Source organism: Anolis carolinensis, chromosome 1 (genome assembly GCF_035594765.1).
Source record: "Anolis carolinensis isolate JA03-04 chromosome 1, rAnoCar3.1.pri, whole genome shotgun sequence".
Lineage (NCBI taxonomy): Eukaryota > Metazoa > Chordata > Lepidosauria > Squamata > Dactyloidae > Anolis > Anolis carolinensis.
The window spans coordinates 334,678,675-334,700,722 of NC_085841.1; the positions used below are offsets into that span (position 1 = coordinate 334,678,675).

General features: G+C 38.5%; 1 protein-coding gene across 1 annotated transcript; it reads right to left on the reverse strand.

Moving 5' to 3' along the window:
* Window positions 1-4,102: 4,102 nt before the first annotated feature.
* gtf2a1 (general transcription factor IIA subunit 1) lies at window positions 4,103-22,048 on the reverse strand. Its single transcript, XM_062968369.1, has 9 exons — window positions 21,754-22,048; window positions 18,880-18,981; window positions 16,345-16,579; window positions 14,832-14,893; window positions 13,863-13,938; window positions 12,359-12,492; window positions 10,336-10,656; window positions 9,737-9,826; window positions 4,103-7,992 (listed from the first exon to the last, which is right to left on the reverse strand). Exons 1-9 carry the CDS (start codon window positions 21,781-21,783, stop codon window positions 7,885-7,887), a joined length of 1,158 nt encoding a protein of 385 aa, XP_062824439.1. The 5' UTR covers window positions 21,784-22,048; the 3' UTR covers window positions 4,103-7,884.

Consider the following 22,048-nt stretch of genomic DNA (forward strand, 5'->3'; position numbering starts at 1 on the left):
TCTGTTTGTAGTCTGTCTGTGCAAATTTTTTACAGCAGCTGAGGATATGATCGATGGTTTCGTCGGTTTCCTTGCACGGTCTGCATTTTGGGTCATCAACTGATTTTTCGATCTTGGCCTTAATTGCATTTGTTCTGATGGCTTGCTCCTGGGCTGCAAGGATCAGGCCTTCTGTCTCCTTCTTCAGGATCCCATTTGTGAGCGATAGCCAGGTCTTCTCCTTGTCAGCTTTTCCTTCAATTTTGTCAAGGAACTGGTTTTTTGTCTGCTGTGCTTTGAGGAGTTTCTGATTTTTGACTTCAATTAAAGCAGGTTCTTCACTTTGTTTTACATATTCTGCCAGGGCATGTTCTTCTTCTTTGACTGGTTGTTTTACTTGTAAGAGTCCTCTGCCACCTGATCTTCTAGGCAGATATAGCCAGTCAACATCACTGCGAGGGTGCAGTGAATGATGAATGGTCCTGAGTTTTCTTGTTTTTCTGTCCAAATTGTCCAAGTTCCAACTGTGTCCAGTTTATAATGCCAGCAGTATATCTTATGACAGGTATGGCCCTGGTGTTTATGACCTTGATGGTGTTGCCTCCATTGAGCTTGCTTTTGAGAATTTTTCTGACCCTTTGTGTGTATTCTTTGCTGACCACAGTTTTCACATGTTCATGCTTGATGTTGTCCAGCTGTAATATGCCCAGATATCTATAGGCCGCTGGCTGGTGACACTTTATTGTTTGGCCATTAGGCATATTTATGCCTTCACTTTCAATGATTTTTCCCTTCATCAATGCCACTGTCGAACATTTGTCCAAACCAAACTCCATGCTGATATCAGTGCTAAAAATTCTGACAGTGTTAGTCAGAGACTGGATTTCAGTTTGCGTTTTCCTATACAGCTTCAGGTCATCCATGTACATCAGATGCGAAATTTTGTGAGATTTCTTAGATGTTTGATAGCCGAGGTTTGTTTTTTGTAAGATTGTTGACAGAGGGATCATGGAAATAATGAAAAGCAGAGGGGACAATGAGTCTCCATGGAATATTTCCCAACAGAGTGCTTGGAATATCTAGATTACAAATTACTTACTTACTTATTTAATTTATATACCGCTCTTCTCCCCCAGAGGGACCCAGAGTGGTCTTACACAAGATTAATGCCACATATAATACAAAATATAATAAAAAACAAACAATCGTAAAAACACACTTAAAAACCAATATCATACCCCATTAAAACAGTAAATCACTGTGTGACCGTTACAACAGGGCCAGTAGCATTGGGCCAAAAGTCAGAGCCAATATTAATATTAATCTTAGGAAATTCAGAGAATAATTTCACTAACACATAATTGAAATGTTTTGATTTGTTCATTAAAGTTAATTAATTTGTTGCTGGCACATTATTTTACAGAAGAGACCCCATGGAATGTAGATAGATCTACATGGAGGTTGTCACAAATTATATGCAGGGACATTTTGATTCTGACTCACTCAAAAGTGTTATTTTTGTTGTTTTAAAGTTGACGCACTGCCATAAGTCAACAGGTGACTTGAAGACACATACACATATCCCAACCTGGAATTTTTTTCCATATAAACTACAAAGCTCCTAAAATGATTCTTATCCAGGGATGGTGGTTGTCCAAATCATATGGAAATTGTCAGTTGGAAAAAGCTGTCCTAAAATTTAGGATCTCATCTTTCATAATTGAGTTTTCTCACTAATCATCATTTCACCTATACAGTAGAGTCTCACTTATCCAACACTCGCTTATCCAACGTTCTGGATTATCCAACGCATTTTTGTAGTCAATGTTTTCAATACATTGTGATATTTTGGTGCTAAATTCGTAAATACAGTAATTACTACATAGCATTACTGCGTATTGAACTACTTTTTCTGTCCATTTTGTTGTATAACATGATGTTTTGGTGCTTAATTTGTAAAATCATAACCTATTTTGATGTTTAAAAGGCTTTTTCTTAATCTCTCCTTATTATCCAACATATTCGCTTATCCAACGTTCTGCCGGCCCATTTATGTTGGATAAGTGAGACTCTACTGTACCTATCAAAATACACCAACTCTTCAAATGTCATTTCTTAAACTGCTTTGGAGAAAGGTAGAAAATAAAGTGTTGGAGTGTTTGTGGAGTCCTTGTTGAGGAAGAGTAACTTCTAGAGATGCACACTTTCAGGAAATGTTGATGCCTTGTGAAAAATAGGCTTTTTCTAGGTTTAAAAAAAAAACCACTAGAAATTGAAATATGAACTATTAAAAACTTCTGCAGACTGAAAATCCATTTTACTTTAGGAATATAAAGCTCATTTTATATATAGCTTTACTTATATGACTTAACGATTTGAGGGTGGGCAATATATGAGCATCTTGTCTTAAAAACATTTTGCATCATTGTAAAATAAAATCCCTAACACATTTTTCCAGTTTTTTGAGGGGTGGACATAAAACAAAAGCTGAAATATCCCATTTTCTCATCCTTCATATCTCTTAATTTCTCTAGTGGAATGCTCAAATGAAGTTCTGAATGTTAGAAACATAAACGTTAACTAACTCCTTTTGAAACCTATGTTAAAAACAAGTGCAGTGACTGAGTAGTATCAGCCCTTCACAACACTCAACATCTACTGTTTTAAGATTCACTTATACTTCTTTGGACAATTTCTTTGCACTTTTGCTGCCCTCTAGAGGTGTAGGTTTAGAAAAAAAGAACCCTCCACTGTAAAAACTGTTTAAAGGTTATCTCTGAAAGGTTATCTCTGGGTGTATTTGATACAAAGGAATAAAATGGTGGTGGAGCAATGCTGCCTGCTCCAAACACACCACTCCCTGCAGAACTAAATCCCAGGTACCTGGCCAGTGACTGGCTGATTAGCCATAGGACCACCTGTCCTCTTTGCAAAAGAGAAAAGTTGGGTCTCCGCTACAATGGGCCGCTACTGGTGAGTTAATGCCAAAGGAAGTGACATTAAAAGGGGTCATCTTTTGGGGGAGCAGCTTTGGAGGAAAGTGAAAGTGAGAGCCAGCCCTTTTGTTTGGGAGTGGGAAGAGTGCAATGGCTTTTATAATTGTAAAAAACAATCTGCCTGTTGGCTGGACAAACTGTCATAAGGAAATGGATTCATAGATTGCAGTTACATGTCACAATTCATTTGAAAAACTTTCCAGTTTAGGTTCTAGTGATTTTAACTCCAATGTGTTAGTTCTTGCCCATTGTGCAAACTTTGGCATAAAGAGAGAAATTAACATGTAGGGAACTACAGTAGAGTCTCACTTATCCAACGTTCTGGATTATCCAACGCATTTTTGTAGTCAATGTTTTCAATACATCGTGATATTTTGGTAAATACAGTAATTACTACATAACATTATTGCGTATTGAACTACTTTTTCTGTCAAATTTGTTGTATAACATGTTTTGGTGCTTAATTTGTAAAATCATAACCTAATTTAATGTTTAATAGGCTTTTCCTTAATCTCTCCTTATTGTCCAACATATTCGCTTATCCAACGTTCTGCCGGCCCGTTTACGTTGGATAAGCGAGACTCTACAGTATGTGCAAGGGAAATTGCTACAGGGTGAAATAGCGTATTTGAAAAAATTGCATCCTTCATTTAATAACATCATCTATTTCAGAAAACGTAGTCACTGTATGCCTTCAAATCATTCTCAATTTATGATCACCTTAAGGCAAATCTATGATAGGACTTCCTTGCCAATTTGTTCAGAGAGGTTTGCCGCTGTCTTTCTGAGACTCAATGTGAATTCAAGGTACAATATAAATGCAACTTTTGCTTACACTATTAAGTCGTTCTACCCATGATACATAGGAGGTAACCTATAGCATCCACTGTATCATATGTACTACATGTGAATTGAAACAAACTGTTCACTCATTGATTAATGCAACTTTTGTTCCACTGACTCAACAGGTTTATTCCAACTGGGACTAGAAGTAAACTTAGCCCTACATATGTCCAACTGGTATTTGCTGTGCGGATCATCTGTGCTAAGGACATCATAAAGTAAACACAACTAGATTACACATAAAGGTATTTTAATACACAAAATAGTAAATAAAAGTGGCAAGCTTATTTTAAATAACATCTTTAATTAAATTTTTTGCAAAGGCAAAATATTAAACTTAAAATAGGTCTTAGTACATCAAAATACTAAGTTTTCTAATTGCGTTCCAAGCATGGTCTTTGAAACACATTGTGTACATACCAGGAAGTCTCCTTGATCTTCAATTGTACACACAGAATTTTACAAACATAATAAATATATTTACCCCCTTACACAGAACAGTATATGTACAACAGCAGTTGACAATTGTAGCTCTGAACAGCAACTAAGGATATTTCCCACTCCCCTAAATTGTTTTGGTACCATAGGCACACAGGAGAAAATGAAAGTGTGATACTCCTACTCATGGGCAGCCTTTGTGAATTCATCCACTCTGAAAAAAGTTTCACTTTCTAAAATCCAAATCAAGGAAAGCTCTGCAAAACAAATGGTCTTGTGATAGGCAAGAAAACTAATTTCTCAGCATCACTAGTCCACAAAGATTCTTCTATTTTCTAAAAATGGGTATTTAAATTCAGATCAAGCCTGCTCTAGCTCCTTTCAGTTTAGAACTGTGTTTATGACAGAACAAAGTATACTATGAAAATACAAACAACCAATTATATCTGCTGATTTGTTAGAAAAATCAAGGCAAGAGGATTTTTTGTCAAGCAGATGAGCAAGCATTTCACTGCGAAGATTATTTTTGCCTCCTGCATTGGAACTATAATTTTTTAGTAGTGATAGTAATGATTCTATAGAGATTATTGCTGTTCAGTGCAGATAGACCAGAAACAAAAAACCTAGTGCTGCTAACAACTTTCTAAAATATAATTGGAGTTCAGTTATATCACTTGTTACATGTTCTTTGCTTTTTGTAACAGCTGTGCTTCAATCCTCTTGAGAAGACAGCTAAAAGGGCAACTATTTGTGAAATCATGATTCATTTTCAGGAAAGTGACAAAAAACAGACTCCAACATAGGAGAGGAGCAAGGGAGATAAAAACTTAAGACTGCCACTACAGAGCCAGAAAGGGGGGGGGGGGGGGGGGGAGGGGAGGAAGACACCTTACACAATTTAAGTTTAAATAGCCCAACATAAAGTTCTTCATGACAGTATCCAAAGCCTTAAAAGCAAGATTTAACATAGATGTTTCAAGTGATTGCACATTCTAGAAAATCAGTAAGTTTACACTCAAAATGTTAAGTTACAATTGAAGCTCTGTAGGGAATCTACCACAAAACAGAAATATCTGAAGACTGCAAAGGCACAAGACCCTCACCTTTGTGTATCACTTGTAAATCTCCCATTGTCTCAATCAAGTCTTTAGAAGTTGCTTTCTCCATCTTAAAAGTTTAAAAAGGTGCTCCTGTTATCTGTGCAAATCTAAACATAAAGCCCTTCTTGCAAACCGTTAATTGCTTCAGAAAGTCAAGATACTGAACTATTTAAATGGAAACTAATTTCATGTCTAAGCAACAACAAAATCAAGTGTACATACAGCTGAAGGACTAACTGTGGGAATCCCTTGCCTTCCCAAAGGAATGATGATTTCAATGGAAACTTAACAAAACGATCTGCTGAATTACATTGTTAAAACCATGATTAAAATTCAAGTACAATAAGTGTAAGCAAACTATATTCTTATAGCAAGCTGCTACAATAAAATGAAATTAAAAACATGCGTTTGATTTTAAAAAAGGAACACTTGAAGCAAGTAAGAGCACAAGTTTGGTATGTGACTGGCTTTGAGAAGAACTTTCGCAGTCCTTTCATGAACACCCTCATCAACCAAAGCACATATCCCATAATTGATTTACAAGACACCACGCCTGCATCCAGACAGACCTACCTAAGTCACTTTTAAAGCTGTGGTTTCCTTTAAAATAAATAAAAAGGCAAGAGACAAGCAGCGCTTTTCAGTGCCCATTATGTACACAATGCTCAGTCATTTGTACAGTGTCTGGGTTCCAGTAAGAAATAGGTAACTGTGACCAACTGGGATTTCACAGTGCAGTATTTCTGACCTGGTTTTAAGTTTGTGTTTAACCAAACTAAAAGGCCAGAAGATACTGTGAATAGGCCACAACGTACAGAAGGGGAAATGGCAAACCATCTCAATGTTGTCACAAACCTGGTATGTAAACTAGTGGTATGTTAGCTACTGTTTTACACAATGGGAAAAATGATGTCCACACATGTTTAATTTTACATTGTAAAAACCCCTCTGCCATCAAGAGATTGCCGTTTGTCAGAAATGAAGTTAACCAGAATTCAAAATCTGCCATGATGTTTACATAATATATGGGGCTTGGATGCCTTGTGAATGCCACTGTGGATACAGCAATGAATTAGGCCATCTTTACCAAGACCCTGGGTGTAGAAAGCCTAACTGCTATTTACAGTGGATTTCCCGTGAACAGAAAGAACAGATGCATTTGAATCGAAATGCAAAGAAATACTTTAGAAGGAAAAGGAAAAAAAGATAGTATTTAGTGCTGATTAAATTGCACTGGCAATTTTAACAAAAACACCCAAAAAGGTTTTGTTTTTCACAACTTAAATATTACAAAAGGGTAAAGTGAGTAACTGCTACTCTATAGACTGTCTTGGTCAACTCACCCCTTCATGGCTTCTTCTCTTCGCTGTTTTTAAGTGGCTGGCATACTTCAGATAGTTTTTGCAATAGCATATCATCTGGAAATGCATGTTTCCTTCAATATAATTGCATTTCGCCAAAACCCCACCACAGTGAACCGAACCTAGATTCCTGAATGCATAGTTTTTACAGAGCCTTGCCACAGCAACGTAGAGAAATTAACCCTCAACAATCAATTTCTTCTGTTTAAATTATGACTTTGTTCAATTATTACAGCTACTGTGATTCTGTTCATGTTATGATCACTATTAAATTACCGAGAGAAATCTGGAAGCTCTTTCAATGCTGCAGACCATTTTCCAAAGTGCATAGTCACCTACAACTTCTGATTTCATTGCCAGTGTACATTCACTTGGCAATGAAAATACGTCTTAAGTTAAACAGTGAAATTATTTACAGAAGACTGAGTTCTGACTAGCAACAATTCAACGCATAGGTTTGTTCAATCTTCCTCTAAAGACCTTTTGAAAGACAGCAGGGAGACCAAGACATCAGAACCATACAGCTTCCATTTACAGGCTCCTTTAAAGCACAACATCCTTTCTTTAAAAATGAAAGATTGAAAATTATTAAATTTGGGATACAATTAAGATCTTTTGGTACCAGGATTACAATTTATATAAAAGACCTAAATCTGTTACTAAAATTATGCATGACCCAGTACAAGAAATTTCAAAATAGTTTACTCGTCCAAAGTAATCCAAACCTTGGACGATTCTGTCCTTACCAATTGGTTAGAAACTTCCTCACAGTTTAAGCAAGGCTATTTCCAACTCCACTCCGAGAAGGAATGGTTCAGCACAATTTATACATAAAGACACACTAAGCTTTTCCCATAGTATTGTTACCAACAAAAAGAGTTCCTTCAAATCAGTGGAAGGGGAGATTAAGCATCACATGCTAGTTATTTCTTTATCTATAGGTAGAATTGGTTAATTAAGATATTAATACAAAACCAGCTTTCAGGCATAGCTATCCTGCCCAGTTTTCCCAATTGAAGTAGTGTCAACATTGCCAGACTATTCCTTTCTCCTAGTAGTCTCAGTTCTACTGTTCCTTCGGCCGCAGAAATAGAGATTTCTGTTGAAGTGTATGTCCAAATCTCAACCTTTCCCATTTTTTGTTTTTGAGTTTGTTTTGTGTAAATTTCACCATTCTGCATCTCCAATGGCTTTGGAAAAAACATAATCTCTTCCATTAAGATTCATGATTCCATCTTTGAGGTGAAACTTCCACTTGTTCTTACTTCTATGAATCTGTGGAAGGTAGAGAGTCAAAGTGAGAGACGTTCCAGGCTAAAAGTCAGTATTTGGTGTGCTATTTCACCCATACAACAATGTACTGGAAACCAAATACTGACATACCTTTTTTTGTTACTATAATGCATATGTGACATTTCCTGCAAAACCAATTACAAAACCTTTTTTTATGAATGCGAAAGCTTATTCTAAAAGTATACCAAGTGGGCCTATTCAAGGATTTGCAAATATTCCAAGTATGCTGCATCCAAAGTACGGTCACTAACTGCCAAGACAAAATTTGAGATGGTCCATTCCAACATACAGATAGACATTTTCTTATTTTGAAATATTGCTTCACTTTCCTTTATTATATGCAAAAAATACTTACCGTATATACTAGAGTATAAGCCAAGCTTTTCAGCACATTTTTAATGCTGAAAAAGGCCCCCTCGGTTTATATTTGAGGGTCCTGGAGGAAAGGCATGGGCTGAAAGAAGCCCTTTGCAGACTTCTACCAACTGCGTGCATCCTCCCCTTTTGGCACAGCAACCCAGCTGAGAGGGAGGAAGACATGCAGCTTCCCCTCTCTGGGCACAGCAACCCAGCTGGGTCTTGTGCTGCGAGAGGAGGAGAGGAAGGTGCATAGCTCATTACCCATGCACTTTCCCGGCAGGGCGGGTTGCTGTACCGAGAGGAGAGAAGTTACATGCCTTCCTCTTCTTCTCTCTCAGCACTGCAACCCAGCTAGTATGTCTGCTGGCAGAGAAAGCTCTTCACATTTTAGCCATCTGTATATTTCAGGACAATGAACTTCACACCTTGGCTGCAGCCACTGAGAAAACTCTCTCCTCTTCCATTCTCACCACATTTCTATTGGTGAGATGCAGAGAAGAGCCTCACTTTGAGATGAATTTTTATTTTAATTAAAATATGTATATCTCATATTTCAGGGTAGCATATAATTAAATTGGCTAAACCCATTTATTTAAAACATTTGAAAAATAATTTGAACAGTTTAATGAGTTTTAAAACAAGCACATGTGCATCTTTGGATTAAACTAATTAGGCCTCAAAGGCATTATTAAAAAAGACATTCCCTTTTCCCTTTCTAAAATTGATTTGAACAGGATGCCTCTTAATATTCCTTGTGTGTTATCACAGGCAGTAGAGTCTCACTTATCCAACATAAACGGGCCAGCAGAAAGTTGGATAAGCAAAAATGTTGGATAATAAGGAGGGATTAAGGAAAAGCTTATTAAATGTCAAATTACATTATGATTTTAGAAATTAAGCACCAAACCATCATGTTTTACAACAAATCAACAGAAAAAGCAGTTCAATACACGGTAATGTTATGTAGTAATTACTGTATTTACGAATTTAGCACCAAAACATCACAATGTATGAAAACATTGACTACAAAAAGTCAGACTGCATTGGATAATACAGAACACTGGATAAGAGAGACTCTGCTGTATGTTGTAAAGCCTACTTTGGTCTGATATCGGATGCAAGGCAGACAATTAAAATAATTCCTGCCATCTGCTGTTTTGAGTATTTTAAAATAGTAATAGTAGCTTCTATTCAGTGGTGTTGGATCTGCCAAAAGATTGGAAACTGCTGGCAGAATCTGCTGCTCTTTCCCCCCAATTGCACCCCTCAAATCTGTGTGTCCTTTTAAATATGCGTTTCTTTAAAAAAAAAAAAAACTTGAGGATGGGAGGCATGCAGGTTTCAGCAATCACATTAGTCCAATTACCTTATCATATTGGCACACAACAACATTCTCAGTGTCAAAGAGTTCCTGGCCTTCTTCATCGCTAACATCATCTTCACTATTGAGAGGTTCCTAAAAAAAATAATCAATGTTCATTATCCAGTCCATTAAAGTTTGCATATTCATACACAAATCATGGATAATGCCAATACAGCTATTCTACAGGTCACACCTTCTCCTACACATAATTTAGCAGGAGTAGTTATAAGGGTTTTTTCTGCTGAGTGTTCCTTAAATTATGAGGGATTACTGGGAATATGCAACAGATGTGAGATGCCGTCTCCTATTTTAAAATCATCCTGAAGTTAAAGGCTCCATTTGTTTTGTGAAACAGAATATTCAACATACTGGGAACAGCAGAAGAAAGAAATTGCTATTATTATTAGAGATGCCTGAAAAAAAATTAATCAAGTAAGAATGGTATCAGCATTCAAAGGACCAGCACTTAGAATAAATATGAACACTATTCATTTATGTTTTCCATACATGTTTTGTCCACAAAAGCAGTACAAACTTTCTTTTAGGTTATGGCCAATTCAGTTATAACTCACACATTAAGACTGATGATACATTTAAATTACCTCTTCAACCTGGCCATCTTCACCTCCATCCTTTTCTTTATCCTCCTCTTCATCGTCATCATAATCTTCTTCTTCCTCTTCATCTTCTTCAGATGATGTATCCCCTGCTCCATCCACCTGTAATACTAAAGGTGCTTGTGGCTGTGCTGGTTGCTGTTGAACTTGCTGCTGCCCTGCTGCCGAAATCTGGGCCTGCGCTTGTGTGGGTGCAGCCATTGTTGTGGGGATTACCTGGGTTTTGTTTCCAGTAAATAAGATTTGCTGGGGTTGGATAATCACACCAGTTTGCTGTGAGAGCCCTCCAGGAATGGGAGCCAAAACCTGTCCAAAAATGAAAGCATAAGCAATTACTGCACCACTTCTAAGCATCAATGGAGAATTCCTTTTCTGGTGTAGCCTAATCTGAAAAACAGCTGGAAAAGACAAATGCCACATTGGGCAGAGCTCAAGTCTTGTTTTTGTTTTGTGTTTTTAAAGTAGCAGCAAGGGCTGCTCTGCAACAGGAGGTAGGAAACACAAAGAAAACTCCACATGCAACAATGAATTCTCTAGCCAGAGTCTCTCTTTCTTTAGAAGATTTTTCTAATCCAGGGTGCTGGTGCTAATACTGAATAATCATAAAGTCCGTAAGTCTCTAAAATATTATCAACCACCAACTAGGCATCCAAAGGATTGGTAATTCTAGACTAGGGTCTAGTCCCATAGCAAAGAAGCTTCTCTTCCACATCTCACACAGTAAGCTATAAAGTGAGGGGTGAAGAAAAGAGCCACTCAAGCAGTCTTGGATCATCATTTATTTATTTATTTACATCATTTCTATCCCACCTTTCTCACCCGAGGGGACTCAAAGGCAGCTTACAAATCTGGCAAGATTCAATATATTGAAATATATAGAGAGGAATTCATTCAAGTACTATACAGTATTGGGAGTCCAAAAATGCTTAGGGCTTTAAATGTTAATTACCAGCAACCAGAATTATGATTTTTGTGTGTGTCAGGAATGACTGAAGAAACTTTAAGTTGCTTCTGGTGTGAGAGAATTGGCCGTCTGCAAGGATGTTACCCAGGGGACGTTCAGATGTTTTACCATCCTTTTGGGAGGCTTCTCTCATGTCCCCACATGGGGAGCTGGAACTGACAGAGGGAGCTCACCCACTCTCCCTGAATTCAAACCTGTTGGTCAACAGTCCTGCTGGCCCAAGGATTTAACCCACCAGAATGATGATGCTACATGTGAATCGGAAATTAATGTCAGTGTATGTAACTCAGCTGGCAAGTCAAGTAACATGATATCATTTGTTATCCCTTTACCTTTAAGGTTTCTTTAACTTTCAATATCTGAAATGAGCATTTCTTAGATTAAAGCAACAGCTCTCAAGTGTGAATATCAGACTTGCATGAGCCTGCGGTAAATCATACCTCACAACCTCTGAGGATGCCTGGCATAGATGTGGGCGAAACGTCAGGAGAGAATACTTCTGGAACATGGCCACACAACCCGAAAGACATACAACAACCCAATGAACTGATGTTGTGTGCGAAGAGAAAAATGGGATGTAGTAAGGTGATTCCCTTCCAAGGTCACTTTGTCTTTCAAGCCATTACCTCTACTATATCCATGTGTCCAGGAGAAAGTCCCACTGAGCTCAACAGCACTAACTTCTGAGGCAACACTACATTACGAGGGGCTATTTTAAAAGAAATTTAAGTATACAAATAGGGGGGAAGGCTGCCTTTAAAACACATTCAGGGTCAAATGGTCCTCAGAAGTAAAATAGTGTTTTTACATGCAGCACAGAAACTCCTGATGCCCGATAAGGAAGGGGGGAAGTTAAGAAACAGGAAGGATCTTCACTTCCAGGCCAAGAGAAAGATTATTCAATAAGGAAATGAGTTTGAAGGAGGGAAAGAAAAGAGATTAAATGCAGGAGGCAGGAACAAAGGGCCACTCTAAAATGGTAGAAACTGAACATGCCTTTTGAGAAATTTTGCGAAGTAAAAACACCTTTTAAAACAATCTTACCTGCTGAATAACAGGAGACTGCACTCCACCAGGTTGCATCTGTGGTATAACTTGTTGCTGCAGGACAACTTGCTGCTGGGGCTGAATGATGTACTGAGCACCATTAGCAGCCCTAACCACCTGTAGAATTTGGCCTGTAGTAAAATGAACCCATTTTGTATATTTTATGAAGTTTGCTTTCCCAAAAGCAAATTCCTGCATCAACTGGTGTGCATTGGACACATGGAGTCAAGTTTTAAAAACAAAGTATATTTGTGATTCAAATTAATTTCTCCACAGAGGATCCTCCACAGAAAAAAAAGATTTGTGTGGGGAAGAGGGAGATCATTTTCAGATATCCAATTTACATAATTCAATCCCCCCATGACTCCCTTATCTCATTCATAATAGCATGAGAAGCATCTCTAAGAGCTGTGGAAACACTACCCTTTTGCCTACAGGAGCATCCAGTTTCTGAAGCAGGAACCCCTACTGGATTGTGTTTCGACATATGCCCTGCCAGTCATTCAAACAATGGGATTTCTCCCCAGCATGGCAAACAAGGCAGCTTACAATGAACTATAGCCCAAAATATTTATATTTATAAATCTTGCCCAGCATCTTATTAGGTAGACATGATGTTATCAGCTAGACTTACAACCTTGCAACTATTTGGTATCCATATTAATGACAGTGGCACCACTGCCACAAGAAATGTCTTCCAAACCGATATGATGGCCACACTGAGCGATGGAGTTGAGCAGTGCTGGTTAGTGGAATGGTAAAAAAAAAGTCTAGATGCCCCCATCAGTGAACCACAGCACAAATAAAGATGTGAAACGAGCTAGGCATGACAACATAACTACATGTCCAATGCAGGATTTCAGATCTTATAGTTATATAATCTATAAATCTTAAATTTGTTTTAGTCTTTTGTCTTGTGTCCTGCTCCTGATTAACTTGAGGCCCTATACCAGGGCATATTAATGGACCTCTGCAGCTTCTGACAGCATTCTGTTTTCAGGTGTTGTAACTGCCATATAATCCAGTTCAAAGCAGATAATCTGGATTTTATATGGTAGTGCAAAAGGGGCCTCAGTCAGAGAAGGAAGAGAGGGATGAAAGAGAAGGCTTGCTTTCAGTATGACAATTGCAAATTTGAATGCAGCAACTTCATTTTTTTAGTCTGATTCCAAAGACGAGTTAGGGAACAGAATCATCCTTCAAAAGGCTACAAAAGGCACATCTACTCTTCAAAAGTTGTATTTTTAGAAAATTTTGTTACATAGATTTTATGTATGTATTTATATATTTATTTTTTGCAATAAATTTGATCTGGTGGTGATACTGGCTGGAATCCTGCTGATAGGCTCCCCTAGAATACACCCATTAAATCACTATTGAATTCTAAGTCAACACTATGATAAATGATTCAGTACTTCACCTCCACTTAGGGCTAACAACAGAACTTAGGTTACCCACATGCCACTGTGGCAATGAATCTGACAGGAAACAAAACTATTACCTGAATTTGTCAGTATCTGCTGAACCGGAGTAACGCCAGCAGGCAAAGCCAAGGTAGCTGCAGTAGCAGCGGCACTCTAAAATGTAAGGAACTAAGTTTAGCATCAGAAATATATACTGCAACCACACTGAAAGAGAAATCCAGATATGAAGAGTAGAACCAATTGAGTCTGGTAATCCTTTTACTTATCAGAATGCTGATGGGACTTATTCCACATATCAGTCTTGAATTACACGTGTAGGATCATGACTTTCGGAGTATCTCTTATCTGGAATTCTAAAATCCAAAGTACTCCAAAATCCAAATTGTTCACATGGGTGACTGAGAAAGTGACACCTTTGCTTTCTGATGGTTCAGTGTACACAAACTGTTTCATACATAAGTGTTAAAATCTAAAATATTGTGTATAAGGTATATACAAAATAAATGAATGTTGTATAAATACCTTCAAGATATGTGTATAAGTGTATAAAGCATATGTGAATTTTGTTTAGAATTGGGTCCCATTTCCAAGATATCATTATGTATTTGGAAGCATTCCAAAACTTGAATAAAATCCCAAATAGGAAACACTTCTGGTCTCAAGCATTTTGTGTAAGGGATAATCAACTCTTTCAAACCCAATAAAAATACCACAGAACAATATCTCTTTAGGCCTTATCTACTAGACTAGAGCTTAAATAGTAGGCAAAAAATATGCATCCCATCCTGTGGCTGCCTCCTGCAGAATTCTGGGGCTTGTAGTTTAGTGAGGTCCAGGGCCCCTCTAGCTGAGCAGCTCCTCCTCTAAACTATTATTCAGTGCAATTCAAGTAGACTTTACAGTCACGTCAAGAAAAGCAGAAAACACATAAACAAAATGTCTACAATAAAATATTACACTGACTAGAATGAGCTCTTTCTTTGTGTAGACAGAATTTACTCATAAACATTATTCATACACATGGCTTCAATGTATCATACTCTTACCATGCCTGATGTATTCATGTGCATTAGCTTGGAATCTGGCACAATAACTTGTTGTTGAGGAGCTAAAACAAAGTAGAAGACATAATCAGTGCTGAGATCACAGGATATTTTACCACTGCTTACTGTATTATTTTGTTCAAATGAGGCTTTTCAACCATTCATATTGTAACCATAAATACATGCATCAGTAGAAAAAAATCATAATTTCAACGTTTTGAAAGGATGCCATCACATTCATTACATAAGGTTCATACTTACTCCTGTTTCAAGGAAGTGTGTTTTTCTTACATTACCATTACTAAATAGTAACAGCTAACATTCTATATTGATAGACTTATCTATGATACATCTGCCTACTCCCTTTCATCTTCTTCTTGTGTTCCCCTCTAGCCATTTAGTGGGTGATGGAAAGCAGGCACATTGAAGAACCATCTGGATATGCCCTCTATAGTCAGACGTAAAATAACAGCATCCTCTGGGAGCATCAAAGACTACTAGGTCTTGGGGCAACGCCTCTGTTATTTTGCCTTTGCCTATGGTGACATAGCTAGCTAGACACTTCTTTAATAGGACTGGATTCAACCAGATATTAAATGGGTGGTTGAATGGGAGGGGCAGCTTGCATGAAGATGGCAAACCCTGTGCTATGTGGTTGGCAGTGAATTCCTCCATCCGCAATGATCAAAACATTCAATACACAGGCATAACTGTTAGTATGTCACCAACAGTATGACGTGGTGAATCTTTTACATTATACAGTACTACATGGAAAAGAATATATACACCATGATAGTCAACCATTTTGAGCAAAAGTCCTCACAATCATTTTGAAAATCCTTCTTTTCTAGACCAGTGGTTTTTTTAAGATAGGAAGAAGCCAGCAAGGTATACTGGGTCTGCCCTACACTGAGCAAGCTGATGCAAAGGCCTTCCATCTCACAGGACTTCAGATGGGATGCATATTCTTTGCCTGCTGTTTTGCAAAAGACTCCATTTTGGAAAAGAGATGGGGCAAGCAAGCAAAGTTAGCCCTATTAATTATAAATGTTACCTTTCTATTGTTTAACTCATTTGCTTCACTGACGGAATGGCCTGCCATAGCAAAAAACAAAAAACAAAAGCCCAAACAGATCTATAATATGGCTGTTTATTACCTAGCTTATTTATTTATTTATCGTGTCAGAAGCGAATTGAGACTACAGTTATAACGTATAAAAAAACCATAAAGTTAAAAATATGGCATTACACTAAATGTCAAGTGTATCTGGTGTCGCTGTAAGAAGGTCCTCCATTGTGCATATAGCAGAGCTAAGATTGCATTGTAGTAAGTAGTCTGTGGTTTGCTCTTCTCCACACAAAGGGGACATGAGAGAAACCTCCCCGCAGGATGGTAATACATTCGGGCATCCCCTGGGCAACGTCTTTGTTGACGGATAATTTTCTCACACCATAAGTGATCTGCAGTGTGCAATCAGCCATACAAACAAATGGACATTTTCAGGACCAACCTTACCTTGCTGTGTAGCAGGAATAAGCACTTGCTGTGCCTGGGACTGCTGAACTGTTTGTTGTTGCTGCTGTGGTGGGTGATGGTGATGATGGACATGTTGCTGTGGTGGGTGATGTTGGTGTTGTTGATGATGCTGCTGTTGCTGTTGTTGCTGCTGCTGTGCTTGCAACAAAAGCTGCTGTTCTTCTGAATGAAATCCATCTACAGCCTTGGACTGGAGCAGTTTGTTCTCCCAGAGCTGCAATTGATTAAAGAAGTATTTCCTAAGTGATTTTCTTTTCACTGATACATATTAGTTACTCAGTTTGCATCATCACCACCATTGTTGACACAGTGAACTATTCAGATTCTATTCCTTTCTAGAGGAATAGAGGAATAATCACAGCCTCAGAAAAATTAGGCCTTGTCACTTTGGATCCATTCTGCATTTGATTCCCATTTCACACCTATTTGCACTGACCGTTAGCTACATATGTAATCTTTAAACCATATGGTAATAATTTAGTTTCTTCTGGCAAACAAAAAGGAAAGAAGAGGACAGCTGGTTTCATAAGCTCAACTCTAGACAGCCCTAGTTTAATAAAGCCAATAAACCATACCTATTATTTCCCAGAAGAAAGTAGATTGCATAGATATTAGTAACTGTTTGGAAATTGCTTTGATTTCTTACTGACTGATGCACTATTGGCATCTCTAGTAAAGAGCAATTTCGCTCTACAAAATGAGGAAAAGTTAGGATTTCAGATATAAATATGTAAGTAAGTATGCTTTGTATTTATGTTGACATTATAGTGACACTTTTAACTGTGTATCTTGTTATATGTATTTTAATAGTCTTGTGTTTTATCTGTTTTAACTCTGTTGTGCTTCACTTCGAGCCGTTAGGAGAGGCGGGTAATACAATTATTATTATCATCATCATATTAAGTCACAATGCATTTTAGAAGACCCAGCAAAGCACCTACACAAAAGGTTGCCAAGAAAAAAGGGCATGCTGGATTGCTGGCAGAGAAACCACTGTAATGTCTGCTTTCTCCACAGATGAAGAAATGGGATGCCATTGAACTAAAAAAAATGTCATATTCAAAACATACCGGTGAAGTTCATTGTCTACCTAGCTTAGCCCTGTAAAATGGCCAATCTTATGACTCTGCAGAAAAGAATGACCGTACTGTGAAGAACTTCCATTCACCAGAGAGGCATGTTAGCCCATTTATTTGCTAAGTAATTCAGGAATTGACAAACTTTGCCCCTCCAGATGCTTTGGACTTTAACTCCCAGAAATCCCAGCCAGCCAGGAATTGTGAGATTTGAAGTCCAAAACACCTGGAGGGCTGAAGTTTGCCCATGCCTGTGATAACATTCATTTCCTTTCCCTCAATACTGGGGTACAAAGTAAGACTGTCAGGCCTGGCAAGGTAATTCAGAAGGAAAGGCTACACTTTTCAATAGCCAAAAAAGTGGGGGAAATTAGTACTGGCTCTTTGGATGAAAAGCTCTAACTCAAAGCTAATTACAGTTATCTATGCTATCTGATTCCAAGAGACAAATGAGCATTAGATTTTGGGCAAGGGAGACAGAAGGTGTTTGTGAAGAAACATTCTGGAAAGATACAAAGAACTTTACAGATTTAGTGGCAACGTTCTTTTTCGCGGCTGAAACATCTCCAAAGATTCTTCATCCTTAATTCCATTTCATGTTTTCACCTTCATATCTCAATGTTTTTAGATATGTACCGTATATGTTTGAATGATGATGTATTTTGCCTCTTTTGTTTTAACGAGTCTCTGACCATATAATAAACATAACAGAATTCCTTATTCAAAGACGCTATCTTCAAAATTATGAAAATCACAAAACGTGGTTTGAATATTTCATTTCTGAAAAAGTTACATAACAGTCATCTCATCCTAAAGCACAGGGTGTTTCAAAATGAAGGGCCCAATTTCAAAGCAGTATAGTTCATGGTGGCATCATGCTACAATTACACAAAAAGTTAGAAAGAGTTTAATTACTTGACAATTTTACGAATCATTTTGGGCCGAAAACAAATCTTAAAAATAACTATGCCAACAGAGAATATCTCGTTAGTGATCACTGTACTGTGAATGACTAAGGCTAGGTGCAGTTTGTTCACTGAGACAGACATTTTTTGGTAATCATTTGAAACTCTATATCCCACCCTTTCAAGAGGTAAGAGTTTGATTCACAGGTGGTCTGTGGTTGCAGAGAAACAGTAATTTCAAATCAGGTCCATCTTTTTTAAACACTCTGTATAATCAAAAGCTTTAGATGAACCATTGCCAACTGCAGTTCCTACAAGATAACTTCCATTATAGGGATGCTATAAATCACTCTTCATCAATCTGGCACACAGATGAGTCGGGACTACGTCTCTATAGACAGGGTTTCCGAAAATGGAAATCAACTGTTCTCAATTACATGTTATATAAATACTAGCAGTAACATACAGCTCTTATAAGGCTAGTGAGTTTTATGCACAACAGATCTCAGTATTTTTCAATTAATATAACTTACTGTTTTCAGTTCCACAAGGACTTGTTCATCAACACTTGCATCCAGAAAGACTTCTCGGACATCATTGATGACATCTTCAATTACAGATCTATACAGTTTAGGCTTTTAAAAATGATAGATAAGAACCTGTGTTATCAAATTATTCAATATTTCAAAGTAATTTCAGTAATTTCAGAAATTTCACTGAGGTTTTGTGGAATAGAACTACTGTTACAAGAGTAATCTTTACAGAATTTTATCTTAAAAATATTAACAAGTTTATCAGAGCATTCATCTATGTAAGATTTTAAATATTAGCTCTTTCACTCTGAAAATTATTACATATTAAATACGTTCTTCATTCCCTGTGACAGATATTATATTCTAAGAGATTATTTGACATATTTGTAATAATTCTTGCAACAGAAGCATTATTCACAGAACTGTAATCCAAGGCCTTGCCTTCTAATGCCTAGAAACATTGAAATCACAATTTAAACCAAAGTAATCTGTTCCAATTCAGTCAAGTCCAATTAATGTCAGTGGGACTAACACTGAAATTCAAAAAATAGCAAACTGAAACAGGAAAATTAAGAACAGTTTAGTACCATTGTTTTCAACTAGACACTGTCTCAGCACTTTCTGCTAGTTTAGGAATCAGATCAAAAACAGTTCAAGCCTCAACATTTTAATGAGAACTCTAACCAATTTCTTTTCCTATTGCACTTCAGGACACACAGAAAATTCAATAAAAAATAACACATGAATCAATAAATAAATGACCTTGACCATCGAAATGTTTTTATAACACATTTACTAGGCAAGACTGAAATTCCTAGTTCTTGTAGGCATCCAATCACTTACATTTGTTTCACTGCATATAAACACAAAAAAATGCTTTAAGGGAAACAAACAAGGCTGGCTAACGGGTGTCCAAGTACAAGAGCATCAAATAAAACTAACAGACCACCAGCTAACACACCAACTTGAATCGGGAAGCTCTGCTGTTGCTGCTGCTACAAATAGTGCAATGCTGCAGCTTCCCAGCGACAAAGGCTCTAGAGCGCCTTCCCAGCCTGTGCTTGTGCTGCGCAGGCACCTCCCAGCCTGCTCTCTGCAGATCTCTCCCTATTTAAAGGCTGATCTGGTGTTTAAATGGAGAGGCGGTGACGTGGGGCTGGAAAGCACCTTCCCATCCTGGCAGAGTCTATATTAGAGAGCGGCAATGGCTCTATATAAACAGGGCAGCCACAGGGAGGAGGAACACAAGGAGCAGGGAGAGAGAAAAGCAGGGGGAAGCCATGATGGATCTCAGAGCACAAAATGAGAGCCGCCTGGACTCAGGGTTTGTCAAGCAGCGGTTTATTTTGCAAGGGGGTGGGATTGGAAAGGGACTTTTTTTTAAAGTGGATTCAGTTTGGATTACATTTTTTTCTTTAAATGTAGAAAATGATTGGAAAAAAATCAGGGAGGGGCAGGGTAATTTCTTCCCCTTTCTTTCGTTCATGTGACTGCTTATTGCAAACCGATGTGAAACCGAGATCCTGAAAAGTGTGCCTCATAATCAGCAGGAAAATAAATAGAACAACCGGTAGAGAAAAGAGTGGTTTTTTTTTTCACAAATAAGAGAAAAGGATTTGACTGCCGGGTAATTATATATAGAGGTGGGGGGAGGAGAATAAAACCTGGAGAGAAAACAGAGTGCCCCCTTCACCCTGAAATTTTAAAAAAGAGATAAGGGAAAGAGAAACATTTGAAAAAGGCATGTATAAAAGATGATGAATAATAAATAATAAATCGGAAAAGGGAGGGAAACAAATGGATTATTCAGAAGAAAAAACATTGCCTGGATTGAAGAAAAACAAGACAGACTGAGGGCCGTTCCACATAGCCATATAACCCAGAATATCAAGGCAAAAAATCCCACAATATCTGCTTTGAACTGGGGGCCCTTCCACAGTCCTATATCCCAGAATATCAAGGGAGACAATCCTACAATATCTGCATTGAACTGGGTTAGCTGATGGCCCTTCCACACAGTTGAATAAAATCCCACATTTTCTGCTTTGAACTGGAATATATGGCAGTGTGAACACAGATGACACAGTTCAAAGCAGATATTGTGGGATTTTCTGCCTTGATATTCTGGGATAAAAGGCTGTGTAGAAGGGCCCTGAAAGAAAATAAATAAAAACAGAAAAGAGTGGTTTCTTCAGAAATAAAAAAGAGGGAGGGAGAGAAACATTAAACTGCCGGAATCTAGAAAAGGGGTGGGAAGAAAGAGATGATGAATAGCAGCAAAGAGTGGTTTCTTCATCATCATCCAGAAAAAATAAAAAGGAGGGGGGGGGGGGTTAAAGAGAATAATTTAACCCAAGTTATAGAAAAAAAGGTTTTTTTAAGGGAAGGTGAATAAAGTCATCGCTGTAGGTAGCAGAGAGTGGTTTCTTCAGAGAGAAAGGAGCGAGAAAAATTGCTCTGCCGGGCTGAGAATTCACAAGTGCTTTTCAACCTTGGCGTCCAGCAGAAGAGGCTAAAAAGGGAGCAAAAAGGGTTATGTCAGGTATGGGCAAACTTGGGCCCTTCAGATGTTTTGGATTCCCAGCTCCCTCCATTCCCAACAACCTCAAGCGTCCGAGGGGCAAAAGGAAGGAGCCTGAGGCTGTTAGGAATGGCGGGAGCTGGGAGTCCAAAACACCTGGAGGGCCCAAGTTTGCCCAGGCCTGGGTTATATATATATACACATGAGGAAAAGGCGGGGAAGGAGGGCGACGGGGTAGCTCCCCTTCCTTCCCGCCCTGCAGATCAGCCAGTCCCCAATCCCCCTTCCCGCCCTTCTCCCGCGCCGCCCCGAGGCCTTCCCGCCCGCCTCGCCTTCCTCCCTCCCTTCCTTACCACGGGGTTTGAATTAGTCGAGCTCGCCATGGCCCTTTTCTGAGGGAAATAAAGCTACCGTTAAAGGCCCCCCTCCCTCCCCCGCACGGGTTTTGTTTGTTGTTGTTCCCCAGCCGCCCCCCCTCCTCCTCTGCCGGGAGAGCCCCCTTACGAAGCCGCTCCGGCTTTTTTAAGTTTCTATATCACCGGACCGCCCTCAGACGGCGGCCCTTGGGCTGCAGCCGCCAGCCAGCCGCCCGCTCCGCTCGCTTCGCCCCTTTATATAGCGAGTGCCGAGACGCTGCGCGAGCGGCCA

Bases quoted from the DNA above. Each gene is read 5' to 3' on its own strand.
- gtf2a1 (XM_062968369.1), bottom strand. From the start codon at position 21,783: ATGGCGAGCTCGACTAATTCAAACCCCGTG. The intron at 14,894-16,344 runs GTAAGGTTGGTC...ACTTTGTTTTAG, and splicing joins TATTCCTGCTACACAGCAAG to CTCCTCAACAACAAGTTATT. The intron at 10,657-12,358 runs GTAAGATTGTTT...ATTTTTGGACAG, and splicing joins AGTCTCCTGTTATTCAGCAG to GTTTTGGCTCCCATTCCTGG.